At 39.9% G+C, this 19,521-nt stretch overlaps 1 protein-coding gene across 1 annotated transcript in view; it reads left to right on the plus strand.

Moving 5' to 3' along the window:
• LOC137984016 (nuclear factor related to kappa-B-binding protein-like) overlaps positions 1–19,521 on the plus strand; it is a 42,601-nt gene that overhangs the window by 9,466 nt on the left and 13,614 nt on the right. Inside the window, exons 11-21 of the mRNA XM_068831227.1 lie at positions 6,088–6,305; positions 6,799–6,883; positions 7,271–7,427; positions 8,084–8,177; positions 9,072–9,098; positions 9,701–9,800; positions 12,213–12,278; positions 15,465–15,547; positions 16,384–16,430; positions 17,969–18,029; positions 19,195–19,275. Of these exons, the coding sequence (XP_068687328.1) occupies positions 6,088–6,305; positions 6,799–6,883; positions 7,271–7,427; positions 8,084–8,177; positions 9,072–9,098; positions 9,701–9,800; positions 12,213–12,278; positions 15,465–15,547; positions 16,384–16,430; positions 17,969–18,029; positions 19,195–19,275 (1,019 nt within the window). The remainder of the gene's footprint in view (positions 1–6,087; positions 6,306–6,798; positions 6,884–7,270; positions 7,428–8,083; positions 8,178–9,071; positions 9,099–9,700; positions 9,801–12,212; positions 12,279–15,464; positions 15,548–16,383; positions 16,431–17,968; positions 18,030–19,194; positions 19,276–19,521) is intronic.

Below are 19,521 nucleotides of genomic sequence, written 5' to 3' on the forward strand. Positions count from 1 at the left end.
ACCTCTACTGCTGTGCAACCCCCATTAGAATCAGCCTCAATTCCATGTACCATTTTGACTGCCTCAATTCAGATTTTCACTTCCTCCTTCAACCAATCACGCAAATTTATTACAGACCTGTATCTTTCATGCTCTCTCAACGAATGACTTTAGCTTTCCACCTGATTGTCTGCCAACGTTTTCACTAGCAAACTGTGGAATGCACCATCACCAAATTCCCCGTCGCACCCTTCTGCTTGTAACTTAAGAACTGCTATACAGATAAGATCAACAAATCACTCAAACGACTTTACGTCGGTATGGGCATCTTTTTGATCTGATCAATGCATGCTTACAATTTTCTCCTCTCACCACCAAACTTAGATTGGATAATTTTCTTGGTTTTGTCATATTCAGGCTCTGTAACTCCTAGCCCACTGATGGCCTCAAGGGCATGTCCTGTAAGACTCTCCTAGGTCAACTAGCTTCACAAATATCTCTTTGCAATTCGTCCATAACCTCGAGGCAAATTTCCAATGGTTTCCACAAACTGTTATTTCATCTTGAATTAGCTTGGAATCCCCGCCACTCGAGCACAGCTTCTCCAAATTGTGGCACATTTTGGTAACTACAGTCTTTCTGCTTTTCTTATCTATAAATCTCTTTACTCTTTGATAAAGTTTTTCGACTCTTCCGTCAATGGCATAATTGGGCAATGAAAAGGAGGAGAACTCTTCCCAGCTCCACAGTGTCCTAGACTTTGTTGACGTTTCGCAAATGACTTCAACAAATACCTCCAGGCCAAAATGTGGAATAAACCACGATAAAACCATGAAATGAAAACCTCCCAGAATTTACGCAGTATTTGACTCAACTCCCTAGCTATTTCCATTCGTTAAATTCAGTAAAAATCCCTCGAAAAGTTCGAGATGGATAGAAAAACACGAGAACTGTAATCCAAAACACAATATGACTTCATGGAAACTCGAAGAATCCAGAAACAACGTGAAACTATAAAATGTGAATAACAAACCTTGAGGATAATCTTAATTCACCAGTTCCAACAGTTGAACTGCTCCTCCAAGTTCCATAAGACTAAATCCCAAAAAACCCAGACAAAAAGCAATCTGATGCAAATTTACCAAAACTTGAGCAATGCAATTCCTCAAATACTGTCCCGGGGGGGTCGCCAAAAAGTGTTGTGGCAATGAATAAAGAACTCCAGCAAAACTGAACAGTATTAATTTTTACTATTCATACACATCTCTCATACACTGTATGTTGACAATACCCTGAAGAACCATAGAAGAAAAATTAATGAAAGCAGCTAACAAAACCACTGAACTAAACAAAATGTGCGAATATATGGTAAATTCGAATAATATTATGGTATTCTTGAATTACACTTGACACCTGTCAATAATTTTCCGCATGTTATCTAAAAAGTCACGACACAAGCAATGGATGGAAAATGTGAGGGATGATGTGGAGAAAGGTGGTTTAAGGGAGGAGGATGCATGGGATAGGACATGCTGGAGAAAGAAAATACGGATGCCCCGACCTGGCAGTAATGCAGGATAAGGAGGACAAATATTATTATTATTATTATTATTATTATTATTATTATTATTATATTATTATTATTATTATTATTATTATTATCATTATTATTATTATTGTTATTTATTTATTATTATTATTATTATTATTATTATTATTGTTATTATTACTATTATTATTATCATTATTATTATTATTGTTATTTATTTATTATTATTTATTATTATTATGGACAAGGGCGGTCTGGAGCTGTGAGTAGGCATGGGATTTGTCTTATATGGCTTAGGGGCTGACATATCTCTCCCTCAATGCCGTACCGGGAGGAGAGGTCGGTAGCAGAAAGCAGCGAAGGGCCAACTGCGTCCAAAAGCAGTCGCACGGGCCGAAACCCCGGGATGACTTGTTTGGTACGATTGTTATTGTTATTATTATTATTATTGTTATTATTATTATTATTATTACCAGTATTATTATTATTATTATTATTATTATTATTATAGCAGTATTGCACTTCTAGATGCTGAGCTTACTAAAGAACATAGGGCATGTTAATGTAACCGATGCTCCTTCAGGGATTATAACTTTCTATAATATACTAAGTGCAAAATAGTAGAAACCTAATAACATTAGCGGTAATTAAAACCGGCTCCTACGCCTGTAAAAAAAAACTAATTTAAAAATGACGTTCTAACATTTGGTAGAAAGACTGGCAGCTGGTTACCACCGTCTTAAAGTCAATGGACCCTTTGCAGCTTTGTGATCACATAGCACAAAAGCCACCATACTGGAACGCAAATTGTTCACTGGGACATGTAAAACAAGCAAGTTAATCTAAATTTCTGAAGGGGTAGTTTCTAAAGAAACTGTGGTGCTGCGTCGGTGGGGAAGTAGTATACAAAAATTTGGTTTTATCAACGGAGTTGATAATGTAAATTGGCCACCGTACAGAGATTCTAAAAGCTGACGTTTCGAGCGTTAGCCCTTCGTCAGAGCGAATCCTCTGACGAAGGGCTAACGCTCGAAACGTCAGCTTTTAGAATCTCTGTACGGTGGCCAATTTACATTATCAACTCCGTTGATAAAACCAAATTTTTGTAATCTAAATTTCGTTGTTTTAGATATCCCAGTGGGCAATTTGCATTCCAGTATGGCGGTTTTTGTACCATGTGATCACAAGCTGCAAAAGGCCTATTAGGCAGCAACCTTAAATGTGTGAGCGATGTGGAGCGTACTTGAAATGACCGATGTCTGCATTAGCCTTAAGATTTCTCTGCACCTAGAACCTAGGAGCACCCTGAGGGATCTTTCCATGTCCACAATCCAGCCTCCCAGCACATCTATGATCACATTGTATTGGTTGATCTTGTAACCTTTGTACTGTGCTTTCAGCTCCCATCGAAGCGGTCCATACGTGAGTGTTTTCTCTTCATCTTTCTTGCCACGATTCCTCGACCCACGGACAGCTCATCTCAATGGTACTCACCATCTTTTCGCGATGGTTAACTATCCTCACATCCACCCAGTTTGCCCTCACCTTGTTATGCTCTGTGAAGATGGTAATATCCCAAAACGCTTGCACATCTTGAGATTCATACAATGGCGTGGGTTGTATCTTGGAGGACCACGAGGGGACCTCATCAACCAGCTTAAGGTCTCGTAAAAGCTCAAAGTACAACACCTTTAAGGCCGCATTATGCCTCTCAAGGTATTTACTTTGGGCCAGCGCTGAACATCCTGTGGTCACGTGTGCCATACTATCTGTTTCCTTCCCACACAACTTACAGGTGATGTAATTTGCAGGGGTGGTACCAATCTTATGATAGGAGTATACCTTTGTTGATAGCATCTGCTCATACAGCTACATCATACCCACGATCGTGTGAGTTGGCGTGCGTTGCCAGGTCGCCATCCATGTGAAACATTCTTGTCTACTCAAGTCTTCATCATCCCATCTTGAACTTAAAAGCTTTCCTTGCCACCTCTCTTCTCTTTTTTTTTCCGGCATACTGACCTCTAACTCTCTGCTTTAGCTCATCCTTCGGCACTTCTTTGCTTTCCTCATCATACAACTTCGGGTTGGGGTACAACAGATTCAAAGAGACACCCAGCTCTTCAGCAATTTCCCTGCCTCTTTCACGAGTGACCTGTGCCCTTTAACAGCAGCTTGTTCTTCAAAAGCACGCACTAGGCCCATGGTAGGATTTTCATTTCTGTATAACTTAACAGCTAACTTGATTTTAGTCTGCTTGTATTCAGGCTCCATTGACTTAACGCCACACCCCCCGCATGTCTAGGGAGATACAGGAGTGCAGTTAACCCAAGTGGGTGCTTCCCACCATTCTTACAGATGATTCTACGAGATTCCCTGTCGATGTTACGAAGGTCAGTTACGCACCATTGCTGCGACCACATGAGATATGACAACACTGGCAATGCAAGCTGGTTGGTAGCCGTGACTTTGTTCCTATCCGAGAGGGGGCTAGACCAAATGACTGATAACCTCTGTAGATAAGCATGAGCTGCAATGTCTAGAGCTAGTTTCTCCTGCTGTAGTAGGCCCTTTGGTGTGCCCAGGAAGTGATACTGCACATCTTCTTTCAAACAGTTGAAACCATTCAGGGTACATCATTGAGGTATCTGCGGCCGCTTTAAACGCAGATACCATGCCTTTGTGTAGTGAGCATGCACGTTTCCACCAGTAGTTTACTACCCTATCCGGACCTGGTGCGCTCCAATTCTTCTTTAAATTTTCAAAATGACCTTAACAGCTCCCGCATTCATTAGGTCCCAGTCCTCTTCCGATGGGCAGGGGACGTGTTCACTAAATGTGATTTCTACTTCCTCAAGCCACTCAGCATTCTTGTGTCCAGATCCACTCTCTTCCCATAATGCTCTCCAAAACTCCTCGGCTTCAGCAATGTCATTAAACATGCCTTTGTTTACTCTACCCTGGTCTTCACAATCCATCTTGTACTTTGGCCGAACATCATCTGGGTCTTCTGCAGCAATCTTTGTGATGGTCGTATCCACATGGCCAGGGTCTTCCGTAAAATTGCGGTTTAGCTCTTTTGCTTCCTCTTACCTTTTCTTCTACCAAAACTAGCCTTTAACTTTCGAAGCCCCGACTTCTGCTTCTCGATATACATGTAGCACACTCTTCGCAAAAGAGTGCCGTTTTTCTTCCCCTTTTTGGTCAACTTCCGGTTTTCCTTTAGCCTCTGCAGCTCGGCTGTTGCTTTAGAAATCTTTTGTCTCCCATCTCTAACACTCTCTAACTAAAATCTTTTCCAATTCTCACTAACCCGAATTTTCTTTGTCGCTTTGTCCTTTGGGTTCTTTTTCCATCCTTTCAACACAAGAAATCCGCTACGACAGAATACACTTAGCAAGCCATATTTCCGTGAATGGATTGTCCATAGGTGTCGCTTTTTCCCGCTCCATTAGCGCACTGATCATATTATTGATGGACAAAAATTTAAATACTTCGTGGATAGAGTTCTCTCTCATTTTGCTCACAATAAACAAACCAGTGCCAATGAACTTCATTGGCAGATCAAAGGTGTCGCAGATTGACTCACCTAAAAAACAGCTCAGATAATGTCGTGCAATCTGTGTCCAAAGAAAATCGATTGCATCCCGGGACTCAAGGACACACTCTTGGTACATCTTTAAACTGTAATATCGTCATTGCTGTGATCGTAACATTGGCATCATCCCCGGAGGGAATTTCTGGGTAGGGATGTGCCGCTGGGACCCTGGAACCCTCAGCCTATAGCCTATACCAGAGCTAGTTCAGCTGAATTTTGCTATCCTATACTACAGTAAACTCCCACCGATTTCCGTCTAAATTCGATTCTTGACAGTTAATAATATGCAGAGGTGTTTCATGATGGCCATTTATTGACACTTTTGAGGCTTAGTTACGTAAACTTAAACTTTGCTGATTTGATTTTTTTGTATTCTGGAGTGGGAATTTCTGGTTTCCTTAGTCTTGATAAAATCTGCAACCGACTGGTCATTTCCGGGAAAAATGATACCCTATTCTAGACGGAAAGGCTATGATTTATATAGTGTATCCCAGAGTAAACTGCTTGAAAACCATACCCTTCACAACGGCACATACCTATATAGTCCATATATGGCAGTACCCCCCCCCCCCCCCCTCCATCGTCATTGTCAACGCCAGCATTGTGACTGTCATCCTCACTATCACTATCTCCTTCATCAATGTGCAACTCCCATGACCCTGGTCACTCAACCTTCTCTTCTGGTCATTGCCCCATGCAGTTCTTTTGATAAGCTGTCTATGTGTCTGTGTTGATCAATGGATGTAGGTATATACATACACTGCATAATTTATGGACTCCCCAAAGAGTTAATACTGTGTTACGGCTACCCGTTACCATGTCACAACACTGCTAGCTAGTTCTTCTTTGTTGCACCATCAGTCGATATATGTTGTTAATATTAGATCAGCATAGTTAATACCAAAATGTTACAGTATCAGTCCTCTTTTTCTTTTTCTTTTTTTTCTTTTTTGTTTTTCAGGTGGTACATTTGGCTCTCTTATGTCACCCTATCACATGCTCCCTGGAGTTTTTAATGGTGTTCCAGGAATGTTAGGAGGTGCTTTGCCATATCCTGGTTGCCATGGGTTTCCATTCCATCCTCCTACAAGTCATCGTGTGCCATCACCCAATGTGGTCACTGAGGATGACTTTCAGAAGATGATCCAGGTCCATCGGAAACGGAGAATGGCAAGTGAGGTACACTGTAGCTTTTTTTTTCTTTCCTTTTTTTAACCTAAAATGTATTTTCGGTAGAGTAACCTTTAACCCATTGATTCCTGTGACCTCCCCCCCTCCCCCCCTCCCCCCACCCCCTCCAATTGACGAGTGAAATTCGTCTGGTCTTTATAGGCAGAGTAAAATGAAATAGGTCTTACTCTCAAGGGTCAATGGGTTAAGAGAGTGTCAACAAATCATTATTTAGATTAAGATTGAGATGAGGAGCAATAGCATCTTTATGTCTCAAAAATGCATGGTTACCCCCAGTTTTCTTTTTGGATACCAAGAGTACTTACTATGATCTACTTTCTCCAGACAGATTTAAACCGTGCAAAAATATCCCTGTATTAGTAAGCATCACTGATAGGAAATACGAGTATGTCACGATGTGCAGAACGCATGTGCAATAACAATAATAGGCAACGTCCTTAATCACATTATTTCTCTTCCTGTTTTCTGTCCCTGACAACAGGATCACCCTGAACTGGATACAAGATTCACCTCCATTCAGGACATCATCTTTCGAACAAATCCCACAAGGAAGCCTTTAAAATCCTGTGAGTTGGAGCTCTCTACACAGAAAAATACATTTGAATTTCAAAAAGTAATGTCACTGCCCATGACCTACATTGTAAGTTTATTGAATTGGACTTTCTTGAGTTCACTTACATGTCGACTGAATTTGACTGCCACTTTGGCAGATGTTGAATTTTGGAAGTATAATCAGACCTGTTCCAATCCTTGATCTGACCTGGGCACTTTTCTCTGACCTGCCTTTCTGATTGCCTGTGCCTATTGGATCTTCAAATTTTACATACAGTAACATTTCTTAGTCTGTTTCGAACCCATTCCCCCTTACACCTTTCAATACTTAGGCTGTTTTATTTTTTACCTAATTGGTTTTAAAAGTTTACCGTTTTCTGCTTGGTTTTACATGTACATAGCTGAGTTATCAAAGAAGAAGGACAAAAAAGCTAAAGTCAAACGCAAATTGAAGCAGAAACTTCAACAGAAGCAAGAGAGGCAGGTACAAGGAAAGTCAAATCCTGGTGAATCAACGAAGAAGGAGGAATCGGCAAACGCTTCGCAGAGCACATCACAGTAAGATTTAAAGCTTAAACTGATTCCAGTCATGAAGACATCTACGGTGTGCACCTATATACATGCATGACCCAGACAAAATTAATATGATGAGAAGTGACACGAGCGTTTCGATAACATCTTGCCTGTTCAATATTTTAGCTGTTTTCCTGCCGAAATCATGTTCATACCAGAAACTACATTTTGTACACTGACATGAATGTAGTAAGAAGTACAAGTATTCCAATGGTCGCAGTTCATTCACTCTTATTTGGTATATTTTTTCGTCTCAACACAGTTTTCTCTAAGAAAAAAATAGTTTCACCCTACAGAGGGACAGCGGCAGGGGGGAGGGTGGGGGTTTGGCTGGTGGCCATGGGAGGGGATCCTAGGAGAGGACAAACAAGTACATGTAAGTGTACGGAAACGTGAGTGAACAGGTAATCTTGGACAAATAGAGAGAAAGAAAAGGGGAATTTTTTGCCATATTGTGTACTATTTTTCACAAGAGGTGGGCGAGGAAATAGATCAAGATGCAGGTTTTTCATGGGTTCTTGTCCTTAATTAAATTAGAAGATAATGAGTGTTTTTCCATTGTGTGCACTTCACCGTAAAAGAATGCAAATATTGTGCTAAGCTTTCAATGGATTGTATTTTGTTATCTTGTTTCTTGATAGGATTCCAGTATGGTCGAACAAAGTGCCTTGTTTCTTCAGCCTTCTACGTGAGATTTTATCTAGTTTCTCAGACTCAAAGGCTAACTTACAGAAAGTAAGTTTAAATCCTATTCCATAAGTATAACATTGCCTAATTCCAGTATAATAGAGTCTGGGTACAATTTGCCTGTTGTTCACATTTGCACAAGTCATTTAGGGGATAACTTCAAGTGCGACAGAGTCTGTCCCAGACTTGTATGGTTTCAGTCTTACTTATCGAATAGGAAACAACGCATTGTAATATAGAGAACAATCTCTTAGACATGAATTCAACTTGTCTTGTGGAATACCTCAGGGAAGCTGTCTGGGTCCAGTTGTCTAGAATTTTTGCACGGTTTACTGAATATGCGGGAAAAGCAGATCTAAGCAAGTGATATTGAAATCCAAAGAAAGATACATGGTAACCCCCAATTTTCTTTTTGGATACCAAGAGCACTTGCTAAGTTCAGCTTTATCCGAATAGTTTTGAGCCATGCAAAAATATTCCTGTATTAATAAGCACCGCCGATACGAAATCCGAGTGTCTCGAGATGCGCAGAACGTATGCGCAATAGCAATAGTAGGCACCATCCTTAAGAGACACTTAAAGACATTTTTCTTTTAATAAAAAAGCATGACACTTAGTTATGCCCAGAATTTTATATATTTTATTTCTTACGTGTACTTTTCTCTTTGATTGACTACTCTTAATTTTCTATATTTTATTGATCTTAACTGCATTTTCCTTTTACATTGTTAAACGCTTTTGAATGTGTTATAAGAAGTGCTATATAAATTTATTATTATTATTATCATTATTATTATTAGCATTATCATTATTATTATCATTATTATTATTAATTATTATTATTATTATTATTATTATTATTATTATCATTATTATTATTATTATTATTATTATTATCATTGATTTTACTTTTCTTGGATCTGTGTTTGCTCCTTTGTTTAGATTGAGGAAATGGTGAGGAAGTGGCAGGTTTGTTTAGCAGTTTTGTTCTTGTTTTACGCAAATAACACAGCTTCAGTGAACTAATTCCAAATAAGGTTAACCTGTCATTTATTCAAACATTACAAGTATGTAATGTGGAGGCTAACTAGATGCTTAATTTGATCTTCAAACCTTTGGACCCAAATCATTTAAACCTCTGTTTGCATTCCCAACGTTGTAACTTGCTACTCTAGTTAGTTGTGAGGAAGTGCAGATTGTTTTTGTTCATGCTCAGCTCTTATTCACACTCGAGTAGAAAGCGCTCAGACATAATGCAAACTGTTTCTTCTAAAGCGTTGTCAAACTACCGGGGGGGGGGGGGGTACTCGATGTATCCTGGTTGGGGAGGTGCGACGTGGCCCCTCATACCCTGACCCTGTTTAAGACAAATATCGCTGATTTTCCTACCCATTTTAAGACGGAATTCCGATTTTTGATACCCTGTTTAAGACATTTAACCCCCCCCCCCCCCCCCCCCCCCCGGTCAAACTAATGCAGTGCAGCAGGAACAACAATTAGAGGAAAGAAGCTGTGATACGGTGTAAATGTGTTCGGTGGTAGTTGCTAACTCTTTTTGTTTGTTTTTAAAGCTGTCCCCATCTTGCGCTGAAAGCACATGGAGCAAACAGGAAGCTGATTGGGCCAAACTAGCTTACTCTTCTCTGATTTTTCTCTCAGGCAGCACAGGAGGTATGCATCTTTGTTAACTAATAAACGCTTTAACTCTACAGGTTTGGTGAATCAAAACAAATGTGAGTATTCAAATGGACCAATCATACATGTAACGACAATTAAACGCTGAAGGCTATCAAAAAGACCAATCAAAAAGCAGAGCAAATTAATATTTGAATTGGGAAAAAAGGCAGGAAAAAGCATGAGCAATTGAATTTAATTTGCTTTTGATGGCCTTCGATTGACTGAGAGTGTGGCGCTAGATTTTTGTTCCAATCAAAAAGCGTTATAATGCAAACCAAAGCGATAGCGAAAATCTCGTCCATTCTACGTCGAAAACCACAATGACCCTAACTTTTAATTTTCATCATTTAATACATACACAAAGTAATGCTCGACTCAAGCCCCCAATCGCTAATCACACGCAGTTGTTTTCGTTTTCCCGACTATCTGGAAGCCTGGAACAGGCTACTCTGAAGGTTTGTCGCACCCCAAGGAATCGTTGGGCGGGACTCGTTACTGTTGTCGATTTTGATTCCATCATAAATCAGTAGTTGTGGGGGAATCTCGCTTCTGATTCCATCATAAATCAGTAGTTGTGGGGGAATCTCACTTCCGTAAACATACTTTTATTAATAACAGTACCGCAGCTAAACTACTATTCTGCGGAAGAACTGTATGAAGGCTATCACGAAATCGGTTGAGGCCTTTTTAACACTTATGCTGTGTTTACACTTGGGCATTTACCGAGGTAAATGTTTACTGACTAAACCTTGGTACATTTGTACAGGGTTTACACTGGCTCAAATCACCGAGGTAAACCTGTCATCAATCACGATTATTATCAAATCGAATTGGCGGCAAATTCTAAAATCCATGTATAAAGTGCATTATCTGCATCGAAGACCTCATAACTAGGCCATAGTACTGATGAGGTATCTGTGGAAGGTATTTATTGATTGTACGGGTGTTGTAGCGGTTGTTGCAGTGCGAAGCCAACTGGAGAATACGTGGAATATGCATCTTCCCTGGGGAAATAATTGATGGAGAATAAATACAGAGAATCAACGGAATTGCAACAAGAAGGAGATTATAATAATACAAACAAAGTAGCAATACAATGATGTTAACTTTACCTCTCGATTTGATGGTTGTCATAGTGATTACTGTCTTTGTTTTTTTTTTCCCATGACTCGTAAGTAGATCAAAAACAAACGTGAAAACCAAATTGCGAAAACTTGATCACCGCGCATCGGTGGCTCAGTTGGTTGAGCATCGGGCTGTCATGCGGGAGGTCGTGAGTTCATCCCGGCAGGACCAACACTCAGGGTCTTAAAATAACTGAGGAGAATGTGCTGCCTGTGTAATTACATCTGCAAATGGTTAGACTTTCAAGTCTTCTCGGATAAGGACTTTAAACCGGAGGTCCAGTCTCATAGCCCTTGTTGGAAATTAAATAGTATGGGACGTTAAAGAACCCACTCGCTGTTCTCACTGTATCTGGACGGGGCATCTTTCACTTCCATTAAAATTAATTGTAAACTTCGTAACAAGCAGTCCCCCACAAAGTATTGTAAATTAGTCCTGAAAAGCCCTGTCGGGTAGAGACTAATAGCCTAACGATTGTACGATTGTAACGACTGTATTCAAATGAGACTCATGCAATCTGGACACCACAGGATGTGAAATACCATGCGACCGCATGCGGATATATTTGTCATCTCGACCTTGGTTACCGACCTAAACCATTCCTGATCACAGGGTTAATCGAATTTTTACCTTCTATTGTCTCGGGCTGCGTTTACCATGGTATCCGTTGGTGTTTGCACATGCAAAAGTTTTACATAGTTAATGTAAACTCCAACACCTCGGTAGAACGCTCAAGTCTAAACACGGCATTAGCTGAGGAAAAGGAAAGGAAAGGAAGGAAAGCTAAGGAAAGGAACTTTATTTAAGTGTCTAGCCTTCTAGCACCGTAGAGCACTAATCAGGGACACTGTAAATTGAAATTAACAAGTTAACGCAAATCAAATCAAATGTTGGTTTTTGAGGAGAGGGGAAACCGGAGTACCCGGAGAAAAACCTCTCGGTGCAGAGTAGAGAACCAACAAACTTAACCCACATACAATGCCGAGTCTGGGAATCGAACCCGGGCCACATTGGTGGGAGGCGAGTGCTCTCACAACTGCCCCATCCCTGCACAGGCAGGGATAACCAGACGTAAAAGACGAGCGTCTGCAAAGGCTCACAATCACCTTACAGGCACTGCGTGCCGTGGAACAATTTTCTTATATGAAGATCCCACCAAAGCTGAAATTCATCCAATTAGATCGCTACGATAAGCAATGCGAATTTACATAACAAAAACAAACGGTCGAAAAGCCTGTCGGTTGAAGGTAAGTCTTTAACAGTTTGTTATTTTCTTGCCAGAGACCCCGGCTAATTTTGTCCCCTTTGTGGATTTTAAAGAGAGACCCCAACATTGGAAGTGGATAGGTATGTGTTATGGTTTGTGCGCGAGCAGTACTTGTGGAAGTCATGTGGTTTTGTGCATGGTTTACTGATTTTTATTCCGGCCCAGATTTCAGTGAAACTGTACATATACAGGGTATAGTCAACATTTTTTTTTTTTTTTTTTTTAATGAGAACCATTTTTCCGAAAAAAGTTCAGGCTGAGATTAGCCAGAATTTGAAGAACATGCTGAGAACTTACCAACACTGAGAGTGAGGCTGACGTAGCACTTATGACCAGAAATGCTTCTAATTAGATGCATGCCTAATCTTGACATCCAACTCAAAGTGTCCCTTAAAGTCTAAGCATGTGCTAAATGTTTCCAACAATAAGGTGACGGTAAAGAATAGCGCCCTTTTTAGGGTTAGGATAAATGCAGATGTTTATCCTTACTTGAGGACCTTGGGGGGAAGAGCAAGGGGACACTTAAAAGCGCTTTCCATTTGAGAGAACTGACCGGCCAGACCGGTCATTTGGAAGGAATAACTCTACAACGCTAGCCTGCGAACGCAGACGTATTTCCGGCGGTTGTTTCTCTCCCCCGAAAAGTAACGTCTGCGAGTTCGAGCTGCAAAACGATTTCCGTGATGTAAGAATTATTCACCAATCACCGTTTAGCTCTAAAAAATCCAGAACTAACTCGCAGGATTCGTGCGCGGTGTAACCACGTATTCTCGTGGAGCAAAAATGGCGGACACACTGGAAGAAGCGTTCAAAGACGCGTTCAACCAGGTTTGCAATGTTTTTGGATTTGACAGTTTGAATACGCACCAGGAGGTGTCCATCAAATACATTGTTCAAGAGAAGAGGGATATTTTTGTAAATCTTCCAACGGGTTTTGGAAAGTCGTTGATTTACCATGCTTTACCGTTGGTTTACTCGTGCTTGCAGTCAACTGACGAGAACATTAAATATCATCGTCGTGATTTCTCCGCTTAACAGCCTGATAAAAGATCAAATGTTGCGGCTAAATTCCGTGGGAATCACTGCCGTATCTTTGGCTGAAATGGCCACCGTAAAACAAACGAAAGAAGTAAAGAATGGGGAATATTCAATTGTCTTCGAAACACCTGAACTATGGCTTGGATACGAAACATGGAGGAAAATGGCAATGAGCGAGTTGCACCGGAAATCTGTCAGAGCAGTTACTGTCGACGAGGCTCATGTTATTTGTCACTGATAAGTGTTAAAGTCTCTAGTACGTCTCCGTGCAGTCCCCCATTCTCGTAAATCAGTTGCAGCTGTTCTGATGCATGACATATCTAACAATTTATCACTCCAAATAATGCTGATTTATTGATTTCTTAAGCAAGCATTTATTCATATAAAACAAGGTCATCTTCAAGAGGTGACTATTTTGTTAAACCCTCAAGAATTGACAAACAAATTAAATCATTTTCAATATATGGTGTAAAAATTTGGAATAGTTTACCTCGTGAAATTCGCCATCTATTCAAAAACAATTTTAAAATTAAAAACCACAGTATCCTACTCCAAAGACTTTCAGAAGAAAATGACTGTATTGATTTATCTGTCTTAATAACAAAAATACTTAATAATCTGGCTTCTGATATTTGCACTTTCTATTGATTTTAGATATTTACTTGTTTTAGTTGACTGCATGTTTTGTACACTAGTTATTTGTATACCTGTTCGTTCTACAATGTCTTGTCGGTGAAACACAACTGAATACCGAAGCTTTCTCTACTTGTTCTCTCTTTTATACACGCGTAACCACTGCTCGCCTCGACTAGCTTTTGCTAAAGCTACGATGAGTGCAGATTGAACATGTATCATATAATAATGAAATTCTACAATAAACAATTGATATAAGCTACATGTAACTTGATCAATCATGCCTAGTGTCTTGCAATTGTCTTTCGCCATCCTTTTTACACGAAGGGAAACACTACCGCCAAAATATCCCCTAATTTCTTCGCTAATTTCGTCCACCTTTTGCAGGTCATTATTGAATCGCACAATACGATTGTAGCACTGCGTGCGACAAATGGCCAGCTTTTCACAGTCGACGTAAACAGAAAGATCAACGTTTGTGGCACTATATACCAAAGAACATATGTCAACATTGCTTTTACCAAACACACGTATCTTCTCCTTAGCCGCCGAGAACTTCCCTCTACAAAGAATGCAGCATTCACAATCGTGAGAAATCTTCTTGGGAGTTTCGTTCGTGGTTGTTTATATCACTCATAATCACGCTCCACAACTGAGAATCTTACCTGTATGGCTTGTATTTCAGACACGCAATTGCGCGAAGTCGCGCAAGAGTAACGCGAGCTTGCTTCTATCATACAATTTGATTGGTCAAAGACCTAACAAAAGATCTTACGTCACAGAAATCGTTTTGCAGCTCGAACTCGCAGACGTTACTTTTCGGGGGAGAGAAACGACCGCCGGAAATACGTCTGCGTTCGCAGGCTACTACAACGCCTGCAATATAACACACTTCGAGGATAATATATACTCCTCCGGAACAATGCGAGGGATTATATCGTGCATGTGTTCCTTCAAATTGTTCCATTTTCTTTGCAAAATGACGGGTCTGACCGGCCAGTTCTGACAAAAGGAAAGGGTCCTTAGTCACACTTACTGAATCTGAGTGCAAACGATTACACGTATCTTTGGAGTCATCTCAGTCCCTTTCATGCTCAACCATGTTGAGACTAATTAGTGTGCGCATCTAGGCAATCACACTTATGTTGAGTGCCTTATGCTGCCTAACAATGATCTAACAGATATTTAATACATGTGTATCCAAACTCATTTCTCATTGCTGGAGGCAGTGTGGCCCAGGGGTTACATGTAGGGCGTTTGCCTTGAAATCCAGATATCCCAGGTTTAAGAGCCTCTCTGACCACTCGTTGAATTTGATCCTGGTAGTCCCTTTCAACTTGCCAGCTGCACTAGCCAACTGGTTTGCCTCCGGCCGGTTGGGATTCTTAGCAGTTGTTGTTGCTGGTGTGTTCCGTCGTTTTATTAACTGTGTTTCATTGGCCCTGAAAAGCCCCTATGGGTAGCGGCCAATTAAGTATGTGTTTTATTGTATTGTATTGCTGAGTCTCAGTGCATTCATCTCTCCTATTGCCCAGATACTGTAAGTGCAAGAATCACTTTCCCTTTCATCATCTCTCCTGTTGTTCATTCCTTAGGCTCTCAAAGAGATTCCGATGCTCAGTTAGAGCCATTATGTGAAGACTGGCTTCGAATCAAAGGAGAAATAACAAACAAAAAGGTATGATGCAATTCAACAACGTTGCTCACTTAGATGGTTGGTAGGTGCATCTCAGATATGCATTGAGGTTAGCTTGCAATACTGCCTAGGATACAACAGTATTTCAGTTGTCCTCTCACCCGTTGCCAAACAACTAGTTCATCGTCTTTCTCATGGGGTTTTTTTACACTGTTATAAGCAATAGTTGCACTGACATTAGCAACAGTTTTCACGTACATGTAATAAAGGAGTTTACGAGAGATTCTTGGCTTGTGATATTGAGGAGGCAGTGTGGCCCAGTCTTGAGATCCGAAGATCCTGGATTCAAGATCCATTCTGACCATTCCTTAATTAAATTTGATCCTGGTAGTCCCTAGTTCAACTTCTAAGCTGCACTTTTAGCCAACTTCAAGTGCCCCACGAAATAAGCAAATCAGAGCGTAGATTGCATTGCCGCAACCTTTTTTTTAGTAGCCAATGAAAAAGGGTGTATTGTCGAACTTTACCAGATCTCACATTTCCAGTGACAGAGTGAGATCTGGGTACGAGATTAATAACTGACTTGTTATTAAAGCTAAAAGGTTTCAAATTGGGAATTGAACTACGTTTAATAGGTGATTTTCATGTTACAGTACATCATCGCCACCATGTTGGTGGACCAAAAAGTAAAAGATCTCTCCTTAGCTCTTTTTTTTCAGGCGCATGGTTCGTATGGGGTAGATACTTTGTACTTTACATTACACTCTAATCAGTTAACCTTACTTAAGTCCTGCTACAGTACTTATTTTATGGTTCTCTACTTGCGTGTGTTGCAAATAAACGACCGAGTATGTTGTTGTTGTTGTTGTTGGTTGCAGGGACCTTCGTCAGAAGGAGATGCTTCGTCAACTCCCGCAGCCCGCGTGTAAGTGAAGACTAGGGACTTTAAGATCTACGACGCAGTCGTCAATGAAGACACCCAAAAAAAAAATATATATATATATCATTGGTTAAAAGACAAAGTATAATCATGCTGCACGTGCGGCACGCATTTTAGCCTATACCTTTGAGGTGGTCTGCACAACAACGTAAAATCACCAAATTTGAGGTTTTAACGGCACTGGAATGAGCGTACGAATACGACTCTTTCTTTCTTTATTTTTACTTTGAAACCGTGCATGCCAATCTACTTTTAGGATACTTTACCTACATTCTATGATGCGATTGAGATGGACTAACCATCGTCAGATCTTAGTTTTTTAGTATTTTATGTATTTATCCTTCATTTCATTTGTAAAAGCTTAGTGTAATTCCGTCTTACGACTGCAAATCTTTGCTTAATGAAACATCCATCTCCATGTCGTATACATGTATCTTTATGTCCCTACTGTCTTCTGATGAGCCAGGCTTTCAACAAGATACGATGACGACATCGAGAAAAAATGTCATCTCAATTTATATATTTCTGCACCACCGTAAGTCTTTTGCAATTATTAAGAGTTCCATCTCATTCACGTCCTACGGTGTGGGCGAAGTAAACCACCTAGCTTCGCCTCGTTGTTTTAGACCTGATAAAACACTCATGCTTGTATATTAAACAGTACTTAAAAGCTCATGTAGGTGACACTTTTTCGGTCACATAATCAACTGTTTCGCCCCCAGAATTATTAATGAGCTTTTGAAGGCAAGTTAAATTTTCTGGTCACGTAACGAAATTTACAGCATTGTTTTTGCCTCGTAGATCCCGCATTTCTTTCTCTGTTCCAATAGATGAAAGATCATTTTTTGGCAATGCATAACAGTATAATAATAATAATAATAATAATAATAATAATAATAATAATAATAATAATAATAATAATAATAATAATAATAATAATAATAATAATAATAATCATGATACAAAAATAATGAAATAACAGTATTGAGTATAATAATGATAACAGGAATAATAATAAGTATAGGAATTGGTGAACGCGAGTGCATTTCATGATTTATTTGCATGAGTGATGTTTTGAAATTTCTCAAAATTGCACGAGCCATACCTGAGTGCGATTTGACAACTTTCAAAACAACACGAGTGGCCATAAATCACGAAATGCAGGAACAATTTCATACGACATTTACTTATTGTACACTAAACAAAATCAGCAGGGCTGTGTTTCCGTGTTGCACTCTCTAAGCTATTTAGGTATTTATCATTGACCAATCAGAAACGCGATATTCAGTTGAGTGTATAATAATTAATAGATTACAATATCACGAATTTAATGCCTCACGGCTGGACTGGATCTAGCATGAAATGGAGGCTAATGCGGGCAAATTAATTTGTGTGTGAAAAGTTTTGCCCGCATTAGCGTCTATTTCATGCTAGATCCATTCCAGCTGTGAGAATTCGAAAATGGTCTATTGGAATGGAAACGTACAATTTTACCTTATGAAAAGCCCATGCTTATCTTTTAGGAAAACAGACTTTGTTGTCAGGCCAAGCACTAAAGAGGAAAGAGCGGCTTTTAGGGATCAGGTAACAATTCTTACAATTGTTCTACATCTGCATTTACCCTGTAGGATCTAAGTGTTGCATCTTTTGAAGTCTTCATGCAAACTTCATTAAAGTGCACCTAAACTCAAATATTTTTCGTTCCTAATACAGATCTTCCTATCCAAAGCAAAACATATACCACCATTAGTTACCCAGAATTTATCTTTTTCTGTGCCATGCAAGCCACGTAAACTTGGCAGATTTAGCAGGAAATTGGACCCACGACCGTGATGTGGGAAGCATAGGTCTTTTTTCTCGATTTTATGTCACTAACTGCTTTGCATTCCAACTTTCAAAGAAACTGTGCATTGCAAAGCAGAAACGAAAGGAGCTGCAATGCAATGTTGCTCTTAAAAAAGTAATACTAAAAGTACACTTCTGAAAAACGTCTTTCCGTAGTTTATCAGTGCAGCGAACAGTAACGATGTACGATGTATGACGATATCTGTATTGTACTCATTCACGAAACAATATATCAAAACAACACTGGGTCACTGGAGGTTGAGTTTATATGACGTTGCTCTCTGGGGGCGAGATTTAGTGTCCATGGTCTGTATTAGAGAGGGTCCGTTTTATAGAGGGTTTTTTTTAAATAAGAAAGTGGGCCAGAATTTTTTTTCGAGACATGGGAAACTGTCCGTCATAGGAGAGGTTTCACTGAACTGTTCGCCTGTTCAGTAGTTTTGCTTTGCTTCTTTTGGTTTCATTAGGCAAGTAACATGTTTGGTTCCATTTTTTGCAAAACGAAAATTTAACTTGGACATTTGCTCTAATAGGGAGCTTAATATCATGAAACGATTTTGAGCCATGGACAGCAAACGGACGTGAGCTGCTTTTCTTAGTAACTTGTCTCGACACTACCAAACATATATTGCTAAAACTCTATGCAGGATTAGCAACGATTAGTTTAGAAATCTGGAGATGGCAGACTGCTGTCCTGCCATGATGGGAAATGTTCACTTCCGGTTTCCATCCGGAGTCAAAAATCTTATCTTGCTTAAGCTCTCTAATATGTCAAGTGTGGGAGTCAAAGCCAGGTTGTAATGGAGAAAAGAAAGTTTTCTTACCACTCGGCCAGCTCCATGTGAGACAAATTCAATCGTTAAGAAGGAATTCGAAATGCTACTTGCGTGCTTGCATTTCACAGGAAAACGAGCGATACGCAAATCCGCACAAAGCGTTCACTTACAGGATGCATGGTTTCGAGTCTGTGGTTGGACCGGTCAAGGTAAGTAAACCTATATTAAACGTAATTTCTAACTCGATTACAGTGAAATCTCCGGAAATTAGTAGTCAACACAGCTGCAATGAAAACGTCATCTCAAGGTGGCTCAAACCAGTTTCAACACTTGCGAGAGAGTTTTATTACAAGGATTGACTTTTCAACAGTCTTTCACATAATGCCAATGTTGTAGCACTCTGTAAAACACCAATCTTGCTTAAGATGTTCTAATTTATAATTATAGTGGCGATT

The sequence above is a fragment of the Montipora foliosa genome, chromosome 13 (assembly GCF_036669935.1).
Source record: "Montipora foliosa isolate CH-2021 chromosome 13, ASM3666993v2, whole genome shotgun sequence".
NCBI lineage: Eukaryota > Metazoa > Cnidaria > Anthozoa > Scleractinia > Acroporidae > Montipora > Montipora foliosa.